Source organism: Carassius carassius, chromosome 34, assembly GCF_963082965.1.
Source record: "Carassius carassius chromosome 34, fCarCar2.1, whole genome shotgun sequence".
Taxonomy (NCBI): domain Eukaryota; kingdom Metazoa; phylum Chordata; class Actinopteri; order Cypriniformes; family Cyprinidae; genus Carassius; species Carassius carassius.
This window is the reverse complement of record NC_081788.1, coordinates 17,824,293-17,843,500: the sequence shown is the minus strand read 5'-3', so window position 1 is coordinate 17,843,500 and position 19,208 is coordinate 17,824,293. Positions and strand designations below refer to the sequence as shown.

General features: G+C 36.9%; 4 protein-coding genes across 5 annotated transcripts; all 4 read left to right on the top strand.

The window, feature by feature from the left end:
• Positions 1 to 1,517: 1,517 nt before the first annotated feature.
• On the top strand, positions 1,518 to 2,396 carry LOC132114948 (4-diphosphocytidyl-2-C-methyl-D-erythritol kinase-like). Its single transcript, XM_059523347.1, has one exon. It carries the CDS (start codon positions 1,518 to 1,520, stop codon positions 2,394 to 2,396), a length of 879 nt encoding a protein of 292 aa, XP_059379330.1.
• Positions 2,397 to 2,550: 154 nt separating this feature from the next.
• Positions 2,551 to 5,519, top strand: LOC132114577 (synaptophysin-like). 2 transcript variants are annotated; one of them, XM_059522758.1, is made up of 6 exons: positions 2,551 to 2,711; positions 2,974 to 3,048; positions 3,639 to 3,757; positions 3,854 to 4,049; positions 4,661 to 4,852; positions 5,052 to 5,519. In XM_059522758.1, exons 2-6 carry the CDS (start codon positions 2,977 to 2,979, stop codon positions 5,163 to 5,165), a joined length of 693 nt encoding a protein of 230 aa, XP_059378741.1. In that variant the 5' UTR covers positions 2,551 to 2,711; positions 2,974 to 2,976; the 3' UTR covers positions 5,166 to 5,519. The 2 variants fall into 2 exon arrangements, with proteins under 2 accessions (XP_059378741.1, XP_059378740.1); XM_059522757.1 differs by lacking the exon at positions 2,551 to 2,711 and having other exon boundaries at positions 2,737 to 3,048.
• A 1,662-nt stretch (positions 5,520 to 7,181) lies between these two features.
• Positions 7,182 to 8,060, top strand: LOC132114944 (4-diphosphocytidyl-2-C-methyl-D-erythritol kinase-like). The gene has a single exon (XM_059523339.1). The coding sequence runs from the start codon at positions 7,182 to 7,184 to the stop codon at positions 8,058 to 8,060; it is 879 nt and encodes a 292-aa protein (XP_059379322.1).
• A 395-nt stretch (positions 8,061 to 8,455) lies between these two features.
• Positions 8,456 to 11,186, top strand: LOC132114576 (synaptophysin-like). Its single transcript, XM_059522755.1, has 5 exons — positions 8,456 to 8,712; positions 9,303 to 9,421; positions 9,519 to 9,714; positions 10,328 to 10,519; positions 10,719 to 11,186. Exons 1-5 carry the CDS (start codon positions 8,620 to 8,622, stop codon positions 10,830 to 10,832), a joined length of 714 nt encoding a protein of 237 aa, XP_059378738.1. The 5' UTR covers positions 8,456 to 8,619; the 3' UTR covers positions 10,833 to 11,186.
• The last annotated feature ends 8,022 nt before the right edge of the window (positions 11,187 to 19,208 follow it).

The following is a 19,208-nucleotide window of genomic DNA, read 5'->3' as shown; positions in this document are numbered from 1 at the left end:
TGTGTGGTGTCAAACCAAATTTAAATATTTAAAAATGCTTAAAAATATATTTTCCTCAAAATGTGCATTTTACTAATATCAAGGAGAATGTATGTAAACACCGGAGTGGGGACAGGGTTAAAAAGCCAAAGGGAAAAAAAAAATCTTATTTATAATATTGATTAATGTAATATTAATACTAAAATGAAAAAAAAAAAAAGTCTGTAATAACAAATATTAAAATATGGTATCGGCCATTCATTGCAAAAGCCAGATTTACACGTAATAACAAACTCCCTTTGGTCTTTGGGAATAAGGAACATTCTATGACAATGAGCCGCCTCTGGTGAGAACTACATCTAGGTAAGAGCGTCCTCTTGTGTTCAAATCACACCAACGCGGAATGATCTAAACACGTTTAACGCTCTGTCATTTGTCTTCGGTCATTTTTCACCGAACATTTTTAGATTTTTACAAAAATCGTAGCTTCATCGGAATGAGATTACACTTCGTGACTTTTGTTGCATTAGATATGTGAGCACAAAAAAATAAAAAATAATAATGGAAATTAAAAAAAGTCACACTTGGCTCCTTCACTGTCAGAAATAAGACTTAAGAAATTAATGAGAAATACAAAAAAGTGATACAAACTACAAATCAGCCACTCTGTAGAAAAAAAGTGTTCAGCAACCAAGGGGTGACACTCTAAAATATAACTTTCTTTTCTCTTGTTTGGTGGGTGTGTCCAAAATGTCACGCAATATTAAAAAGACAGCTCGCACTATGTAATTAGCATGACAGTAAATTCACAAGAGCAAGTACATTGTTTGCACGTTTATTTAAATTGAAGGCAAAATAACTAAAATAATAAGAGCACAATTATAGATCTAGAACTTCTTTAAGTCTGTCTAAATATTATTTAGTAAATGCAATGTCTTCTGGTCCATATCCTTGTTCTAGACACTGATTAATGTAACAAAAATACTATGCATATTTATATATATTTTTTGTTATTGTATTGTGGAGTGACACTTTCATAAACTTTTCTATACTTCTCTGATTATATAATGGTATATATTACAATATAGCACAACAACAATGATCAGCAATAATGATAAGCTTAATACTCACAATAAAAATAATAAGGTCATATAGATCATAACACAGTCTCGCAGGTAAGTGGATTATCTTTCACTTGAAATGTTTGTCTTTTCATCCTGAAATGCGAGGTAATGGTTGCATCACTTCACTCGATTGGGATGTTATCTTTTATTCTGGACGGCAAGGGTAGTGACTGTAACGTATTTTGCAGTATTAAACACGTATTTATACAGATTTTATCAGGTTCCGAGAATCCTTGAAAAATAACAATTAATGTCCTTCTCAGCTGCCATAGTTTAAACTCTTGCGTCATCAGAAAAGGGTGTTCAACGCACCACCGTTTCCGTAACCAGTAGTTTATGTTCAACCATCAAAACAGTGTGGCGGCTTTTCGACTTGTCCTGACCGCAGTGTGCTCGCATCGTGTTGGAGCAGTCATGAATAACGCTTTGAAAGAACTGCGGGACCTGCCCGCTCCCGCCAAAATCAACCTGTTTTTGCACATCACAGGCCGCCGCGCCGATGGTTACCACTTGATTGAATCTGTCTTTCAGCTCATTGACTGGCAAGACATCGTCCACCTTAGCTTGCGTGGAGACGGACAGATCTCTCGGGAGGATCTAGCTTCTTGCGCAGGAGCAGAACTTCCCCGAGACGACCTCTGCATTCGAGCCGCTCGAGCCCTGCGACAAGCCACGGGCTGCAGTTTAGGCGCACACATCCAACTTGAAAAGCGCATCCCTGCTGAAGCGGGCTTGGGCGGCGGCTCGTCCAATGCGGCGACATGTCTGCTAGGCCTTAATCGCCTGTGGAATCTTAATCAGCCGCTCTCGACATTAGAGCAAATTGGCCTCTCTCTAGGCGCTGATGTACCCTTCTTTCTGCGCGGTAGGAACGCCTGGGTCAGCGGCATCGGTGAGCATATCGAGCCCCTCAACGATGGCATCCTGCCTACCAGTAAGGCACTGGTCATCATCAAGCCAAAAAACGGCTTATCGACAGCAGCGATTTTTGGTCACCAAGCCTTGAAGCGCGATACGCCACATGCTATACTCGCGGTCTTTGCTGAGAATCCTTACGGCTTTGGCCGCAATGATCTCCAGGCTGTTGGGGAGCTGATCGAGCCGCAAGTGTGTCAAGCTCTTGCGGTTTTAGAGAAGCAGGGCTTGAAGCCACGCATGACAGGCTCTGGCAGCGCGGTGTTTGCGTGTTGTCCGGCTGATTTCCAGCTTGACGCAAGCTCAAACCCACTGGGATGGCAGCAAAAGGTTTGCAAGACGCTCGCTGAGCATCCATTGGCTGGCTGGGCCGTTTAAGTTAACAAACTGCATGTTGTCGGGCGCTGCAATCGTGCAGTGTTCAGTGCAGGGAAATCGCCAAGTTGGTTAAGGCATCGGATTTTGATTCCGGCATTAGATGTTTCGAATCCTTCTTCTCCTGCCAAATGTCTTTTGGCTGTTGTCAATTCTGATCTATCAACCACACAGTAAGCGGCCACCACCATCACCACCGCATGCCTTGATTGCGTAACGAATCACATGGTCAAAAACATATCTAAACTCTAAAGCACAAACTAGAAAAGCGGAAGGAACTTGGACAACTTTCTTTTATTTGTATGGTGACTAGACAAGGTAAGCTTTCACAATCTTCCTTTTTCTTTAGTGCAATAAAACTCAATAAAAGCACTTCCCCCTGTAATCCGCTCAAGCTAAATGCAAAATTTTGTTCAGATATGACGAAATTGGCGAGAAAATATTTTTGGAGAAAATGCTTCTGCAAAATGTGCCGCGCTTCATAATGTCTCCGGATGTTTGGTTATCGCACCATTTCCGACAGATGTACTAACGGTTTTTTGATGATGGGCCGCTACTACTGATGCTTTTTTATTTGCAGAGCATGATGAGCGCGTTTCGGTTAGATCTCAGCCCTCTGAAAGAGCCTCTGGGATTTATACGTGTACTGGAATGGGTACGTGCTTTCACTTATGATGTTATATTCTGAGTAGGTACATCAAGTTGTTAGGAAAATAAAAATGACAACATTATTCTCCCATTTATTAAAGCGTTTAGTTTTAAAGAAAAACTTAAAATCTGTAATCCATTTTTTATGTTCCTCGTGGTGTTAAATCATTTCTTGATGCAATGTTTGTTTTACTGAATAGCTTAAAGATAAAGTGTCTGTTAACAATTACTGAAGTCTTTGTTAAAATATATTTTGGTATTACTTGCCATGCATGTTATCCAGAGGGTCATATACTCCACACCCTTTTTTTTTTATCAATGCACAAATATGTATCATGCACCGGATATTACCATCGTACAGCTTTTAAGGTTTTTAAAACCCACAATAAGCAATTCTTCTTTAAAAAAGCCATTAAAAAGAGGAAGCACAAAGCAGTGAGACTGTGTTGGGCATTTAATGGTGATTAAAAATAATTTTTATTTCTTCATATGCTGATCTTAGTTCTGTGTACTTGTGTGCACGCTTCCTGTGGTTCCCATTTGTACGATTCATATTAAAATTCATTCATTAAACCTTTTTCTGTTTACTGTCTACAGATATTTGCCATTTTTGCATTTGCTACAACTGTGGGTTATTCTGGCTCTTCCAGTTTGAACATCAAGTGCAAGAACAGTGTCAACAAAGAAATAAATGTATCTTTCAGTTATCCTTTTAGGTAAACACAGTATGATTAAAATACATATGAAAATCATTGTTTTTAATAAAAATATTTTCCATAATGTCTTTTTTTTTATTGTTCTTTGTTACAAAGGCTCAATACCCAGAGTTACAGTGTGCCAGACTGCAAAGATGGCACAGTGTTTAAACATCTGACTGGAGATTATTCATCTTCCGCTGAGTTCTTTGTAGCTATTGGAGTTCTGGCTTTCCTGTACAGCACAGTTACTCTTGTGTTGTATCTGGCTTACCAGCACATCTACCGTGAATCTCCTCGAGGCCCCAGCATTGTGAGTGTGTGTATAGGTTCAAGATCACACTTTATCTATTTTCAGTTATCTGTTTTCTGTGTGTGTTCTTAAACCTCCACTTTGTCTTATGCCTTTTAAAATTCATATTCCATTTTATATTCATCAAGAATATTTTTCACATTTTATATTATATTTTAGAAGTTTGATTGTGCTGCTCAGACAACTTGCAAATTAGCAATACCAGCATGACAAAGAATCATGAAAGTATGATATTTTTCCCATATCGCCCACTCCTATATATATATATTGAATAATTTGCAGAATGTAAGATTATAAAGAAAAGAAAAATTAGCAGAAGAAATACTTTTATTCAGCAAGGACACATTAAATAATTAAAGAAATTGTTAAAAAAGAATTGTTACAAATAAATGCAGTTCTTTTGAACTTAATATTCATAAAAATAAACAATACAAATCAGAACATTTTAAATTTAAATAGTTATTTTAAATTGTAATAATATTTCATAATGTTACTGTTGTTGTTTTTTCTGTATTCCAAACATTTGACTGGATTTGAATACTAATATTATTTATAATACATTCAACTTATAATTAATATACATTTAAATTTACATGTATTACTCTCTTTAGGACCTACTGTTAACTGGGATCTTCACTTTTCTCTGGCTGGTGTGTTCATCTGCATGGGGAAAAGGCCTCACAGACGTGAAAAATTCAACCAGTCCAAATATGCTTGTGTACTTGACTGAAGTGTGTAAACAAACAGAAAACAATTGCACTGCTGGGCACATCCCCTCAATGGGCCGCCTCAATTCCTCAGTGGTAAGAGGACTATAATATATAGCAAAATACTAGACCCATGACATCATACATCGATAATTTAACAGAATTACTTATGTATCCATCCTATTTTCCCACCTGCTATCCTTTGTCAGTATTTATATAATGTAAATCATATGAATTCGGAACATGTCAAGTGAGGTTACCAATGCAAATGATGTGAATCTATGAATTTGTATAGATCTTTGGATTCCTAAACCTTATTCTGTGGGGAGGAAACTGCTGGTTCCTTTACAAGGAGACGCCATTACACACGTCAGCCAATCAGCAAGCAGGAGCAGAACAGCCTAGTTAAACAGCAGGTCACATCCACATTCATCAAGCAGGTGTTGTTGAAGTACTAAAGTGGTGCTACATAGCAACCGGTTGACTGATGTTATGGACCTGACTTGACCTGTGTCACAAATCCACCAAAGGTCCTTGCCTATAGAGTATCTCCATTCTATTCAAATATGGTCAAATTTAGATGTGCATTTTACACACTACAGCAAAGCTGTATACTTAGGGAAGGTACAAGGGCATGTTGGCAAATAAACTACTTGTATGAAGTAAACTGCATCATTAAAATCATATTTCATTTCGTTAACGTTACTGTAATGTTTTTGATGTCATTTGAACTTGTTACATAAAATTTACAGAATGTTTTTGACTCCTGTTCAGGAAAATATATTTTGAATTCAATGTATAACTTAAATGTAATGTTCTGACGCTCCCATTTTATAACCGTTGAGGCTGTGCAGTACACAAAGCTGTTGTGCTTAGTTTGTTTTGACCTTTTAAAATATCATCTCATCTTACTTTTCCATGTGCTTTTTGTGGTTGAAATAGCCTTTTATTAATTCAACTGTGTGCCTTATAACTTAGCCTCTATTTAAGAAATGTTTACATCATACCAGGCCAAGACTGTTGCTAAAATGAATTGAATGTTATTGTTTGTGTGTTTAACAAATTTGGAGGCTTACAAAAAGAGAGAATAAATAATAAAAAACATGTTTTCTTTTCATTGTGCATAGTATCATTCTTTGCCCAATACTTGTAATTTCTAATTGACAAATTAACTAGAAAAAGTTGTCATTTTATTGTGCGTGATATAATTCAGCATTTCTGATTTATGCAGTGATAGAAAGAAGACATTGTGATTTCTCAAATAAATTAAGGAATTTCTGGTCAGAAACACAAAATTGTTGATTGTATTTTGTTATTATTATTTTTTTCAGCCTGCATCGACCTGCCCTGGGGCTACATGAAAATTTATGAGATTTAATCGGAATGAGATTACACTTCGTGACTTTTGTTGCATTAGATATGTGAGCACAAAAAAATAAAAAATAATAATGGAAATTAAAAAAAGTAACACTTGGCTCCTTCACTGTCAGAAATAAGACTTAAGAAATTAATGAGAAATACAAAAAAGTGATACAAACTACAAATCAGCCACTCTGTAGAAAAAAAGTGCTCAGCAACCAAGGGGTGACACTCTAAAATATAACTTTCTTTTCTCTTGTTTGGTGGGTGTGTCCAAAATGTCACGCAATATTAAAGAGACAGCTCGCACTATGTAATTAGCATGACAATAAATTCACAAGAGCAAGTACATTGTTTGCACGTTTATTTAAATTGAAGGCAAAATAACTAAAATAATAAGAGCACAATTATAGATCTAGAACTTCTTTAAGTCTGTCTAAATATCATTTAGTAAATGCAATGTCTTCTGGTCCATATCCTTGTTCTAGACACTGATTAATGTAACAAAAATACTATGCATATTTATATATATTTTTTGTTATTGTATTGTGGAGTGACACTTTCATAAACTTTTCTATACTTCTCTGATTATATAATGGTATATATTACAATATAGCACAACAACAATGATCAGCAATAATGATAAGCTTAATACACACAATAAAAATAATAAGGTTATATAGATCATAACACAGTCTCGCAGGTAAGTGGATTATCTTTCACTTGAAATGTTTGTCTTTTCATCCTGAAATGCGAGGTAAAGGTTGCATCACTTCACTCGATTGGGATGTTATCTTTTATTCTGGACGGCAAGGGTAGTGACTGTAACGTATTTTGCAGTATTAAACACGTATTTATACAGATTTTATCAGGTTCCGAGAATCCTTGAAAAATAACAATTAATGTCCTTCTCAGCTGCCATAGTTTAAACTCTTGCGTCATCAGAAAAGGGTGTTCAACGCACCACCGTTTCCGTAACCAGTAGTTTATGTTCAACCATCAAAACAGTGTGGCGGCTTTTCGACTTGTCCTGACCGCAGTGTGCTCGCATCGTGTTGGAGCAGTCATGAATAACGCTTTGAAAGAACTGCGGGACCTGCCCGCTCCCGCCAAAATCAACCTGTTTTTGCACATCACAGGCCGCCGCGCCGATGGTTACCACTTGATTGAATCTGTCTTTCAGCTCATTGACTGGCAAGACATCGTCCACCTTAGCTTGCGTGGAGACGGACAGATCTCTCGGGAGGATCTAGCTTCTTGCGCAGGAGCAGAACTTCCCCGAGACGACCTCTGCATTCGAGCCGCTCGAGCCCTGCGACAAGCCACGGGCTGCAGTTTAGGCGCACACATCCAACTTGAAAAGCGCATCCCTGCTGAAGCGGGCTTGGGCGGCGGCTCGTCCGATCCGGCGACATGTCTGCTAGGCCTTAATCGCCTGTGGAATCTTAATCAGCCGCTCTCGACATTAGAGCAAATTGGCATCTCTCTAGGCGCTGATGTACCCTTCTTTCTGCGCGGTAGGAACGCCTGGGTCAGCGGCATCGGTGAGCATATCGAGCCCCTCAACGATGGCATCCTGCCTACCAGTCAGGCACTGGTCATCATCAAGCCAAAAAACGGCTTATCGACAGCAGCGATTTTTGGTCACCAAGCCTTGAAGCGCGATACGCCACATGCTATACTCGCGGTCTTTGCTGAGAATCCTTACGGCTTTGGCCGCAATGATCTCCAGGCTGTTGGGGAGCTGATCGAGCCGCAAGTGTGTCAAGCTCTTGCGGTTTTAGAGAAGCAGGGCTTGAAGCCACGCATGACAGGCTCTGGCAGCGCGGTGTTTGCGTGTTGTCCGGCTGATTTCCAGCTTGACGCAAGCTCAAACCCACTGGGATGGCAGCAAAAGGTTTGCAAGACGCTCGCTGAGCATCCATTGGCTGGCTGGGCCGTTTAAGTTAACAAACTGCATGTTGTCGGGCGCTGCAATCGTGCAGTGTTCAGTGCAGGGAAATCGCCAAGTTGGTTAAGGCATCGGATTTTGATTCCGACATTCGATGTTTCGAATCCTTCTTCTCCTGCCAAATGTCTTTTGGCTGTTGTCAATTCTGATCTATCAACCACACAGTAAGCGGCCACCACCATCACCACCGCATGCCTTGATTGCGTAACGAATCACATGGTCAAAAACATATCTAAACTCTAAAGCACAAACTAGAAAAGCGGAAGGAACTTGGACAACTTTCTTTTATTTGTATGGTGACTAGACAAGATAAGCTTTCACAATCTTCCTTTTTCTTTAGTGCAATAAAACTCAATAAAAGCACTTCCCCCTGTAATCCGCTCAAGCTAAATGCAAAATTTTGTTCAGATATGACGAAATTGGCGAGAAAATATTTTTGGAGAAAATGCTTCTGCAAAATGTGCCGCGCTTCATAATGTCTCCGGATGTTTGGTTATCGCACCATTTCCGACAGATGTACTAACGGTTTTTTGATGATGGGCCGCTACTACTGATGCTTTTTTATTTGCAGAGCATGATGAGCGCGTTTCGGTTAGATCTCAGCCCTCTGAAAGAGCCTCTGGGATTTATACGTGTACTGGAATGGGTACGTGCTTTCACTTATGATGTTATATTCTGAGTAGGTACATCAAGTTGTTAGGAAAATAAAAATGACAACATTATTCTCCCATTTATTAAAGCGTTTAGTTTTAAAGAAAAACTTAAAATCTGTAATCCATTTTTTATGTTCCTCGTGGTGTTAAATCATTTCTTGATGCAATGTTTGTTTTACTGAATAGCTTAAAGATAAAGTGTCTGTTAACAATTACTGAAGTCTTTGTTAAAATATATTTTGGTATTACTTGCCATGCATGTTATCCAGAGGGTCATATACTCCACACCCTTTTTTTTTTATCAATGCACAAATATGTATCATGCACCGGATATTACCATCGTACAGCTTTTAAGGTTTTTAAAACCCACAATAAGCAATTCTTCTTTAAAAAAGCAATTAAAAAGAGGAAGCACAAAGCAGTGAGACTGTGTTGGGCATTTAATGGTGATTAAAAATAATTTTTATTTCTTCATATGCTGATCTTAGTTCTGTGTACTTGTGTGCACACTTCCTGTGGTTCCCATTTGTACGATTCATATTAAAATTCATTCATTAAACCTTTTTCTGTTTACTGTCTACAGATATTTGCCATTTTTGCATTTGCTACAACTGTGGGTTATTCTGGCTCTTCCAGTTTGAACATCAAGTGCAAGAACAGTGTCAACAAAGAAATAAATGTATCTTTCAGTTATCCTTTTAGGTAAACACAGTATGATTAAAATACATATGAAAATCATTGTTTTTAATAAAAATATTTTCCATAATGTCTTTTTTTTTTATTGTTCTTTGTTACAAAGGCTCAATACCCAGAGTTACAGTGTGCCAGACTGCAAAGATGGCACAGTGTTTAAACATCTGACTGGAGATTATTCATCTTCCGCTGAGTTCTTTGTAGCTATTGGAGTTCTGGCTTTCCTGTACAGCACAGTTACTCTTGTGTTGTATCTGGCTTACCAGCACATCTACCGTGAATCTCCTCGAGGCCCCAGCATTGTGAGTGTGTGTATAGGTTCAAGATCACACTTTATCTATTTTCAGTTATCTGTTTTCTGTGTGTGTTCTTAAACCTTCACTTTGTCTGTTCATGCCTTTTAAAATTCATATTCCATTTTATATTCATCAAGAATATTTTTTACATTTTATATTATATTTTAGAAGTTTGATTGTGCTGCTCAGACAACTTGCAAAATAGCAATACCAGCATGACAAAGAATCATGAAAGTATGATATTTTTCCCATATCGCCCACTCCTATATATATATATTGAATAATTTGCAGAATGTAAGATTATAAAGAAAACAAAAATTAGCAGAAGAAATACTTTTATTCAGCAAGGACACATTAAATAATTAAAGAAATTATGTTAAAAAAGAATTACAAATAAATGCAGTTCTTTTGAACTTAATATTCATAAAAATAAACAATACAAATCAGAACATTTTAAATTTAAATAGTTATTTTAAATTGTAATAATATTTCATAATGTTACTGTTGTTGTTTTTTCTGTATTCCAAACATTTGACTGGATTTGAATACTAATATTATTTATAATACATTCAACTTATAATTAATATACATTTAAATTTACATGTATTACTCTCTTTAGGACCTACTGTTAACTGGGATCTTCACTTTTCTCTGGCTGGTGTGTTCATCTGCATGGGGAAAAGGCCTCACAGACGTGAAAAATTCAACCAGTCCAAATATGCTTGTGTACTTGACTGAAGTGTGTAAACAAACAGAAAACAATTGCACTGCTGGGCACATCCCCTCAATGGGCCGCCTCAATTCCTCAGTGGTAAGAGGACTATAATATATAGCAAAATACTAGACCCATGACATCATACATCGATAATTTAACAGAATTACTTATGTATCCATCCTATTTTCCCACCTGCTATCCTTTGTCAGTATTTATATAATGTAAATCATATGAATTCGGAACATGTCAAGTGAGGTTACCAATGCAAATGATGTGAATCTATGAATTTGTATAGATCTTTGGATTCCTAAACCTTATTCTGTGGGGAGGAAACTGCTGGTTCCTTTACAAGGAGACGCCATTACACACGTCAGCCAATCAGCAAGCAGGAGCAGAACAGCCTAGTTAAACAGCAGGTCACATCCACATTCATCAAGCAGGTGTTGTTGAAGTACTAAAGTGGTGCTACATAGCAACCGGTTGACTGATGTTATGGACCTGACTTGACCTGTGTCACAAATCCACCAAAGGTCCTTGCCTATAGAGTATCTTCATTCTATTCAAATATGGTCAAATTTAGATGTGCATTTTACACACTACAGCAAAGCTGTATACTTAGGGAAGGTACAAGGGCATGTTGGCAAATAAACTACTTGTATGAAGTAAACTGCATCATTAAAATCATATTTCATTTCGTTAACGTTACTGTAATGTTTTTGATGTCATTTGAACTTGTTACATAAAATTTACAGAATGTTTTTGACTCCTGTTCAGGAAAATATATTTTGAATTCAATGTATAACTTAAATGTAATGTTCTGACGCTCCCATTTTATAACCGTTGAGGCTGTGCAGTACACAAAGCTGTTGTGCTTAGTTTGTTTTGACCTTTTAAAATATCATCTCATCTTACTTTTCCATGTGCTTTTTGTGGTTGAAATAGCCTTTTATTAATTCAACTGTGTGCCTTATAACTTAGCCTCTATTTAAGAAATGTTTACATCATACCAGGCCAAGACTGTTGCTAAAATGAATTGAATGTTATTGTTTGTGTGTTTAACAAATTTGGAGGCTTACAAAAAGAGAGAATAAATAATAAAAAACATGTTTTCTTTTCATTGTGCATAGTATCATTCTTTGCCCAATACTTGTAATTTCTAATTGACAAATTAACTAGAAAAAGTTGTCATTTTATTGTGCGTGATATAATTCAGCATTTCTGATTTATGCAGTGATAGAAAGAAGACATTGTGATTTCTCAAATAAATTAAGGAATTTCTGGTCAGAAACACAAAATTGTTGATTGTATTTTGTTATTATTATTTTTTTCAGCCTGCATCGACCTGCCCTGGGGCTACATGAAAATTTGCCGCCCTGGCTAAATCTGGCAAATTTTACATTGATTTTATGTTTTATTAAAGTGTATCATCCCGGATTAAACCATCTCTTCGGGTGAACCGGTTCTAAAACGCTAAAACGTCAATGGCTGCCCTAGATCGGCGGATTTCCATCCTTGACTTTGTAGGGCAAAGCTGGACCACTTGGCTCGACAAAGCGAACGTATCCACGTCGGACGGTGAGTAAAATAATGTAGAGCTCTCGATACTTTGTTTTAAACGGGTCGAGTGAACACAGAAATGGGTCGGTTTGAAACATAGACAGTAAAAGAAAAGGTTTGAAAAGAGGAAACCACGGCGACCGCGAGCCTAACAAAGAATCCTCCGGGTCCTAGCGCCGCACGGGTTGCAACTTGCAATCCGACACACGGTACTTTCGGAAAATCTCCCAGGTCCTAGCGCTCATTTTAGCTGATGAATATTCTCTTTATTAAAATAATATAAAAAATATTCTCTTGAAAATGAGTTTGTAATGTGCCTGAACTCATTATGTAACGTTGTCGTGTTGGTTACCGCTTTAAAGCCAAAATATGAAGCTCACTTTAGGACAGACAGCGCGACGGGAAGTGAAGGTGGAGACGAGTCTCTGGCCACTGAACTATAATATAAATAAGCCTCTGAATCTATTTACCCACTCACAGGTTCGTACTTGGTCTAGTCGTTGTGAGAAACGCTGGGTGGATATTTCCCTTTACAATAGCTAGTAATCAATTTTTTTTACATTACATCTTTATATGGAACACTGAGTTGGTCTCTCTTCATCTATCTTACTTATCAACTGATAAGTAATAAGAATACAATTTCTCATTTAATTCAGGAAATGACACAAATTAATGAATGCAGTGAACTGTGGCTGTTAGAAGTGGGAACACTGCTTTGATGTTTGACATGATGTCTAAAGCAGTTCTCTACCTGGGGAACACGGCTGTCCAGGAGGCCTCAGCAAACTTTTAAGAGAACCGTCCATAGTCTACAATGATGACCCAGTCATGAACTTGACATCAACCACCTTCACAGTTGTACAGCCCATTCTGGAAGACCAGAAAACCACTTTAAGATGTTAGAACTAGAGCTAAACATGGCTTAAAATTAGTAAAAAATAATGTTATGTTGAAATAATTAAAAAAAATGTATTGCTTAAAAACAGCTGAAAAATAAGTAGTCCAGCAACATGTAAAAGGACATGTTCATTTATTTGTTTTAATTTCTTTAATTACAAAATGGATTGTTTTAAAATGTATTTGTGCAAGAAGGGATTTTTTTTTTTCATTTGCCCGTTAATTTTGTTTGTTGTAACTAAGTGTATCTTATATCCCTCAGGTGTCAAAACTATGCTCTCATCAACCAAAATCTCCCAAAAAGGACAAGGACTCATCTGGACATTCCAAAATCCTATTTCTCGCCCACCACAAAGACTGTCAGTCCTCCTTGAACAGAACTATGATTTCTTCACCAGATGGCATGTTTAATGGCGCACACTCACCCAGCAGCAGAACACACCAACCTGAAATGAAAGGTGGTGATTAAGCAAAGCCCCGCCCACATCTCCCCCTCTCCCTCCCCAATGTCAGATAAGCGAGGGGCCTCAGGGCTCAATCAAAGGGCTGTTGGGTATGATCATAAAGGGCCTGGCAGGAAACGTAAGACCAGCGGTGCCTCTCCATGTGCCCCTAAATCCAATATCCTCTCCTCTTTCTCCCAAACTCGCTCCAGCCTGGTGTCATGGGGTGGGGATGGCAGACCAGCATCTTCCTCGCATTGTCTGCCAAAGAAACTAGGTGCACAGATGGTTTGTTTAACACCTTATCAGTGTCTCTTTAATAGATCCTAAGATTCTCATTTAATGAATAATTTAGATTAAATATAATATTAAAAAAAGCATCTTTCATTATATTATTGGGTCCTTTTGTCTAAAAGGATGTCCCTAAATATGAATCCTATATATGTATTTATTATATAGGTAGTTAATTTAAAATTTTATTGTAAATACTATAGTATTTAATTTTAAATGTAGCTTAGGTTTTAGTCATTTTCTTATGTGCTTATTAGGGTCTGAAATATTTCTATATAGCTTTATTTTCATTTTCAGTTCTAGTAATTTTAGTAGCCTACTTAAACTTATTATTACAGTCAGCTGTCAAGGCAAGTATTTTTACATAAAAAATGTAAATATAATCTTTATTTGTTTTATTTCAGCTTTTTATTTCAGTTTCTCAATTTTTTTGTTTTAGTTAACACTAGAGGGGTGAAACATATATATTTTTTGATTCTGAATGTATTTAAAACATTTAAAGCATACTTTAAACAGCATTTTAGAATAGGTTATGTAAATGATTGGTTTAATTTCTATATTATCATAATTGTTGTACATGAAGTAAAAAACTTAAAAAAAAAAAATAGTGGCTCCCTCCGCCCTTTATCAGTTTGGTTTGACCCTGATGCTTCTGTATCTTGGAAAGCAATTGAGGAATCTATTGTGTATCCATATAAATTGAGGCATCTGGTTTTCTCGGGGGTTCCGCTTAGGCAGTGTAAATCTAGGTTTGGTCCCATTGTAACCCATCTCCTTTCTACATGGAGGGATGTTGAAAGACATTTACAACTAGTTGAAATTTGGCATAAGCATACGCCAATTTTTCACAATAATAATCTTTTGTCAGGCAACACTCCATTCCATTGTCCGCAATGGACTCATCACAAAGTAAATACTCTGGGAGATATTTATGATGATAGTGGTTTACAATCCTTCCACAATCTCAAAACTCAATATAATCTGCCAGGCACTTCCTTTTTTATGTATTTGCGCATTAGATCGGCCCTACGGGCATATGGGGTGCCCTGGAACTCTCAACTGTCTATTCACCCTTTGCGCAAACTAATCCTTCCCTCTGAGGAATCTCCCTCCTCTGCTTCAGTCATCTATCTTTTTCTTCTTGAGCATTCTTACAAACCTTTATCTATTACAACTGTTTGGGCTAAGGATCTTAATGAGGATGTGCATGTTTTATTTTCGGATCAGATATGGAGAATGTTTAAACTGTCTTCTAAAAACCCAAACCACCAAATGATTCATTGGAAATTGCTGCATAGGGTTTACTTGACTCCAATGAAACGTTATCATATGAAGCTGTCGTTTTCTCCTAAGTGTACTCTCTGTTCGCAAGGATCTTTAGGCACATTTTTGCATTTTTTTGGGGAGTGCCCCTCTCTCTCTCTTTTTTGGATTCACCTCTCACAGGACCTTTCTTATTTGTTGGGTACTGAGATATGTTTGTCTCTACGTCATTTGTTCATGAATGACTTTTGGAACCTCACCTTGTCTAATCAACAAAGATGTTTACTGTTAGCTGCTCTCACTGCAGCAAAAAAGTTGCCAGTCAATCGTTGGAATCCTCCTCACACAATGGACAGAAGAACCTGGGCAGTTTATTTGTTAGATATAATCTCAATGGAACTCTCAACTTGTCGTATACATGGATCTAATGTGAAAACTGTTAATGTATGGCATTCATCTTTTAATGTTGTTTCATCTTTTCTAAAATCTTTGTAAATATTATTTTATTGTATTTTATGTATTAATATTACTTAATTTATTTTTATTATTGTTTATTTTACTTTATGTATTTATTTATTATTTTTCTTCTCTACTCGGTCTACCAGGGGGTGGGATGGGTTGGGATGGGTTCTACATTTGCTCAGTTGCTTTTTGTCTTCTGCTGTTGTTCACAAAAGAAAATTCAATAAAAAGTTGTTAACAAAAAAAAAAAAAAAAAAAAAATAGTGGCCAGTTACAGTATCTAAAACTAATTTTTGTTGTATTCATTTATTTGTTTGTTGTTGTTGTTGTTTTTAACTACCCAAATTAAATGGCTTTTAGGCTATATGATTCATCTAATGTGAGTGCTTTTAAAATGTTGCATGATTGGATGAGTCCTATTGATTTCATTAGGCGTAAAACACTTGAAAGATGAAAATACTGAGTGCACCTTTAAGTGCTGGTAACGTGCATTTTTAAGTGATGTGTTAAATAATAACCTAAAATGACCAAAGTGTAGGGATCTGGCAGCTCTTGGTAGACGTAGTCCTCTTATTAGGGAAAAGAAATGCATTAAAGTAATTGAAGAAAACTGGCAAAGCTTCCTTTTTAAACACTTCATGATAAAAAATAAATAAATACAGTGTTAGAACAAGTATAGGAAGTCACAGACTGATAGTCTGTTAAGATGAATCATCAAGGTTTAATTCAGCACAGTGGTTGAGTCTCAGCTCTGAATTTAGATCCTTTTCCTGACCATCTGCTCTTCTTTTCTCCCAATAGCCAAAGCTTCTTCACTGAGGGAGTCTGCCCTAAACTCCTCCAGAAGCACAGGCTTACTGCCATGTATTTGTCACAGACGTAATACACAGGATGGTGAAAGTGTTTGAAGTTAACTTTATCTGTATGTATGCATGTGTGTGTGTGTGTTTTGTATACTGGATTTCTATGTGAATGAATGCATTTGTGAATGACCTGCAAAATGAATATAGAAATACCTCAAGACCTTCCATATGCTGCTAAACGGACTGTCAGATAATAGAGTCGTGGCCAAAAGTTTTGAGAATTACATAAATATTAGTTTTCAAAAAGTTTGCTGCTAAACTGCTTTTAGATCTTTGTTTCAGTTGTTTCTGTGATGTACTGAAATATAATTACAAGCACATCATACGTTTCAAAGGCTTTTATCGACAATTACATGACATTTATGCAAAGAGTCAGTATTTGCAGTATTGGCCCTTCTTTTTCAGGACCTCTGCAATTGGACTGGGCATGCTCTCAATCAACTTCTGGGCCAAATCCTGACTGATAGCAACCCATTCTTTCATAATCACTTCTTGGAGTTTGTCAGAATTAGTGGGTTTTTGTTGGTCCACCCGCCACTTGAGGATTGACCTTAAGTTCTCAATGGGATTAAGATCTGGGGAGTTTCCAGGCCATGGACCCAAAATTTCAACATTCTGGTCCCCGAGCCACTTAGTTATCAGTTTTGCCTTATGGCACAGTGCTCCATCGTGCTGGAAAATGCATTGTTCTTCACCAAACTGTTGTTGGATTGTTGGAAGAAGTTGCTGTTGGAGGGTGTTTTGGTACCATTCTTTATTCATGGCTGTGTTTTTGGGCAGAATTGTGAGTGAGCCCACTCCCTTGGATGAGAAGCAACCCCACACATGAATGGTGTCAGGATGCTTTACTGTTGGCATGACACAGGACTGATGGTAGCGCTCACCTTTTCTTCTCCGGACAAGCCTTTTTCCAGATGACCCAAACAATCGGAAAGGGGCTTCATCGGAGAATATGACTTTGCCCCAGTCCTCAGCAGTCCATGCAATCTTAGTAGCCACAATATCCTTGCCTGTGAAGCCATTTTTATGCAACGCAATGATGGCTGCATGCGTTTCTTTGCAGGTAACCATGGTTAACAATGGAAGAACAATGATTTCAAGCATCACCCTCCTTTTAACATGTCAAGTCTGCCATTCTAAGCCTTGTGCTCGTCAACATTCTCACCTGAGTTAACAAGACGATTACTGAAATGATCTCAGCAGGTCCTTTCATGACAGCAATGAAATGCAGTCGAAAGGTTTTTTTGGGATTAAGTTAATTTTCATGGCAAAGAAGGACTATGCAATTCATCTGATCACTCTTCATAACATTCTGGAGTATATGCAAATTGCTATTATAAAAACTTAAGCAGCAACTTTTCCAATTTCCAATATTTATGTAATTCTCAAAACTTTTGGCTATGACTGTAGACTCTGAAATAAATATGCCAACACTTTTCTGTTGTCTTGCTTTTTATGAACTGAGCTGCGTCATCTCACCACTAGATGACACTAAAAAGCTAGTTACCTCCATTTTATTCAGACAGGCCAAAGGGTAATTTTTTGTTTGTTGTGCAAGATGATAAAACAGTGGTTGTGTACTTCAGCATGGATGCTTGCAAAGTTCAGTTTACAGATGTCATTGTAGAAAGAACCTAGTGAGTGCAGCTTTAAAAGACTATTCTGGGTTAAATAAAAATTGTGGCACGTTGTCAATTTAACAGAAAATATTTTGATCTCCTCTCTCAGGGCAAGTATTTAATCGATCCCTAATTAAAGTGTTAATTTCAAAGACTCTGTGTATAATAATGTAGTTATTGTGGAAACTAATGGTTCATGCAAATACAAGTTGCTTTAGATAAATAGTGTCAGCTAAATGTAAACTAACACATTTTGTATGTTTGATTGGACAGACAGCATAAAAAACAATCAAAAGCAGTCGATTTAATTTTTTTAATTCACTTTTATATTATTGATAAATAATACTTCTCATAAGTAAACTTCCATGTGGGAAGAGTGTTAATTGAGAATCAGTTTCTGGATTATACTCAAGCAGTCGGTTTCACTCTAGAACAGGGATCCGCACCACCCGGCACTCATCAGTCTCGTTTTTGACATTCAGACTAAATAAGCTTTTACAGTAAGGCCTCTAGCTCTAATACTGGACCTGAAAACATTTCTATTCTTGCTTTCACACACTAGTAATGATGGCTGAGACTTTAATCAAACCATTTAGGGTTCACACAGATGTATGTATATCAGGATGCTTGCTTACTAAGAATTGGTATGGCTATTCTTCATTATTGAGATACTAGTGGATTTGTGTTCGTCTGCTTTGGTTTTTATGTTTTTTTTTGGGTACTCAAATCTAGAAGTTCAAGACTTAGTCACAACTAACTATCAAAGGCTGTTGATATTGTTACTTATTTTGAATTCTGTTCATCTAGATTTATAAGATTCTAAATGTTAGTAAAAAAACAGAAGGGACTTGATTTAGTCTCTAGTAGCCTACCACATACCTTTAGCACCAAATTTTTAAGGCTGTTCATATAAAAAATGATAACTGTAGCAATAAATCTATTATGTCCACATCAACAAAATGTTGTGATTGTTTTATAAGGTATAAATTCCAACCATATAGTTTCTCCATTAATGTTAAAGTTGTGGTTTGAACAAGAATTAGAATGATTATTACAGCTTTCTAGTTATTATTATAGTAATCGTCCTCGTTTTGAATTTGCCTTTAAACTGGTACTAAAACAAAGAACAGTTTTGAGACTTAACATTTGCACAAATGCTTCTAATGTTGTCTATTTTGACATTCTGAGAGGCTGCAAGTCAACAAATCAAAATAAATTGTGCTTTTCCTGCAATAATTTTTGCCTTTTTTTGGATATTGGGCATGTTAACCATAGCCACAGCTATTCAAGCATTTTATTCCTCAAACTTGCATTCAATCTAGCTCCATTCTAGTTTTAACACTCACTTTCCACGATCCAATCAATTTCCCGGCCCCCAACTCTTTTTTTT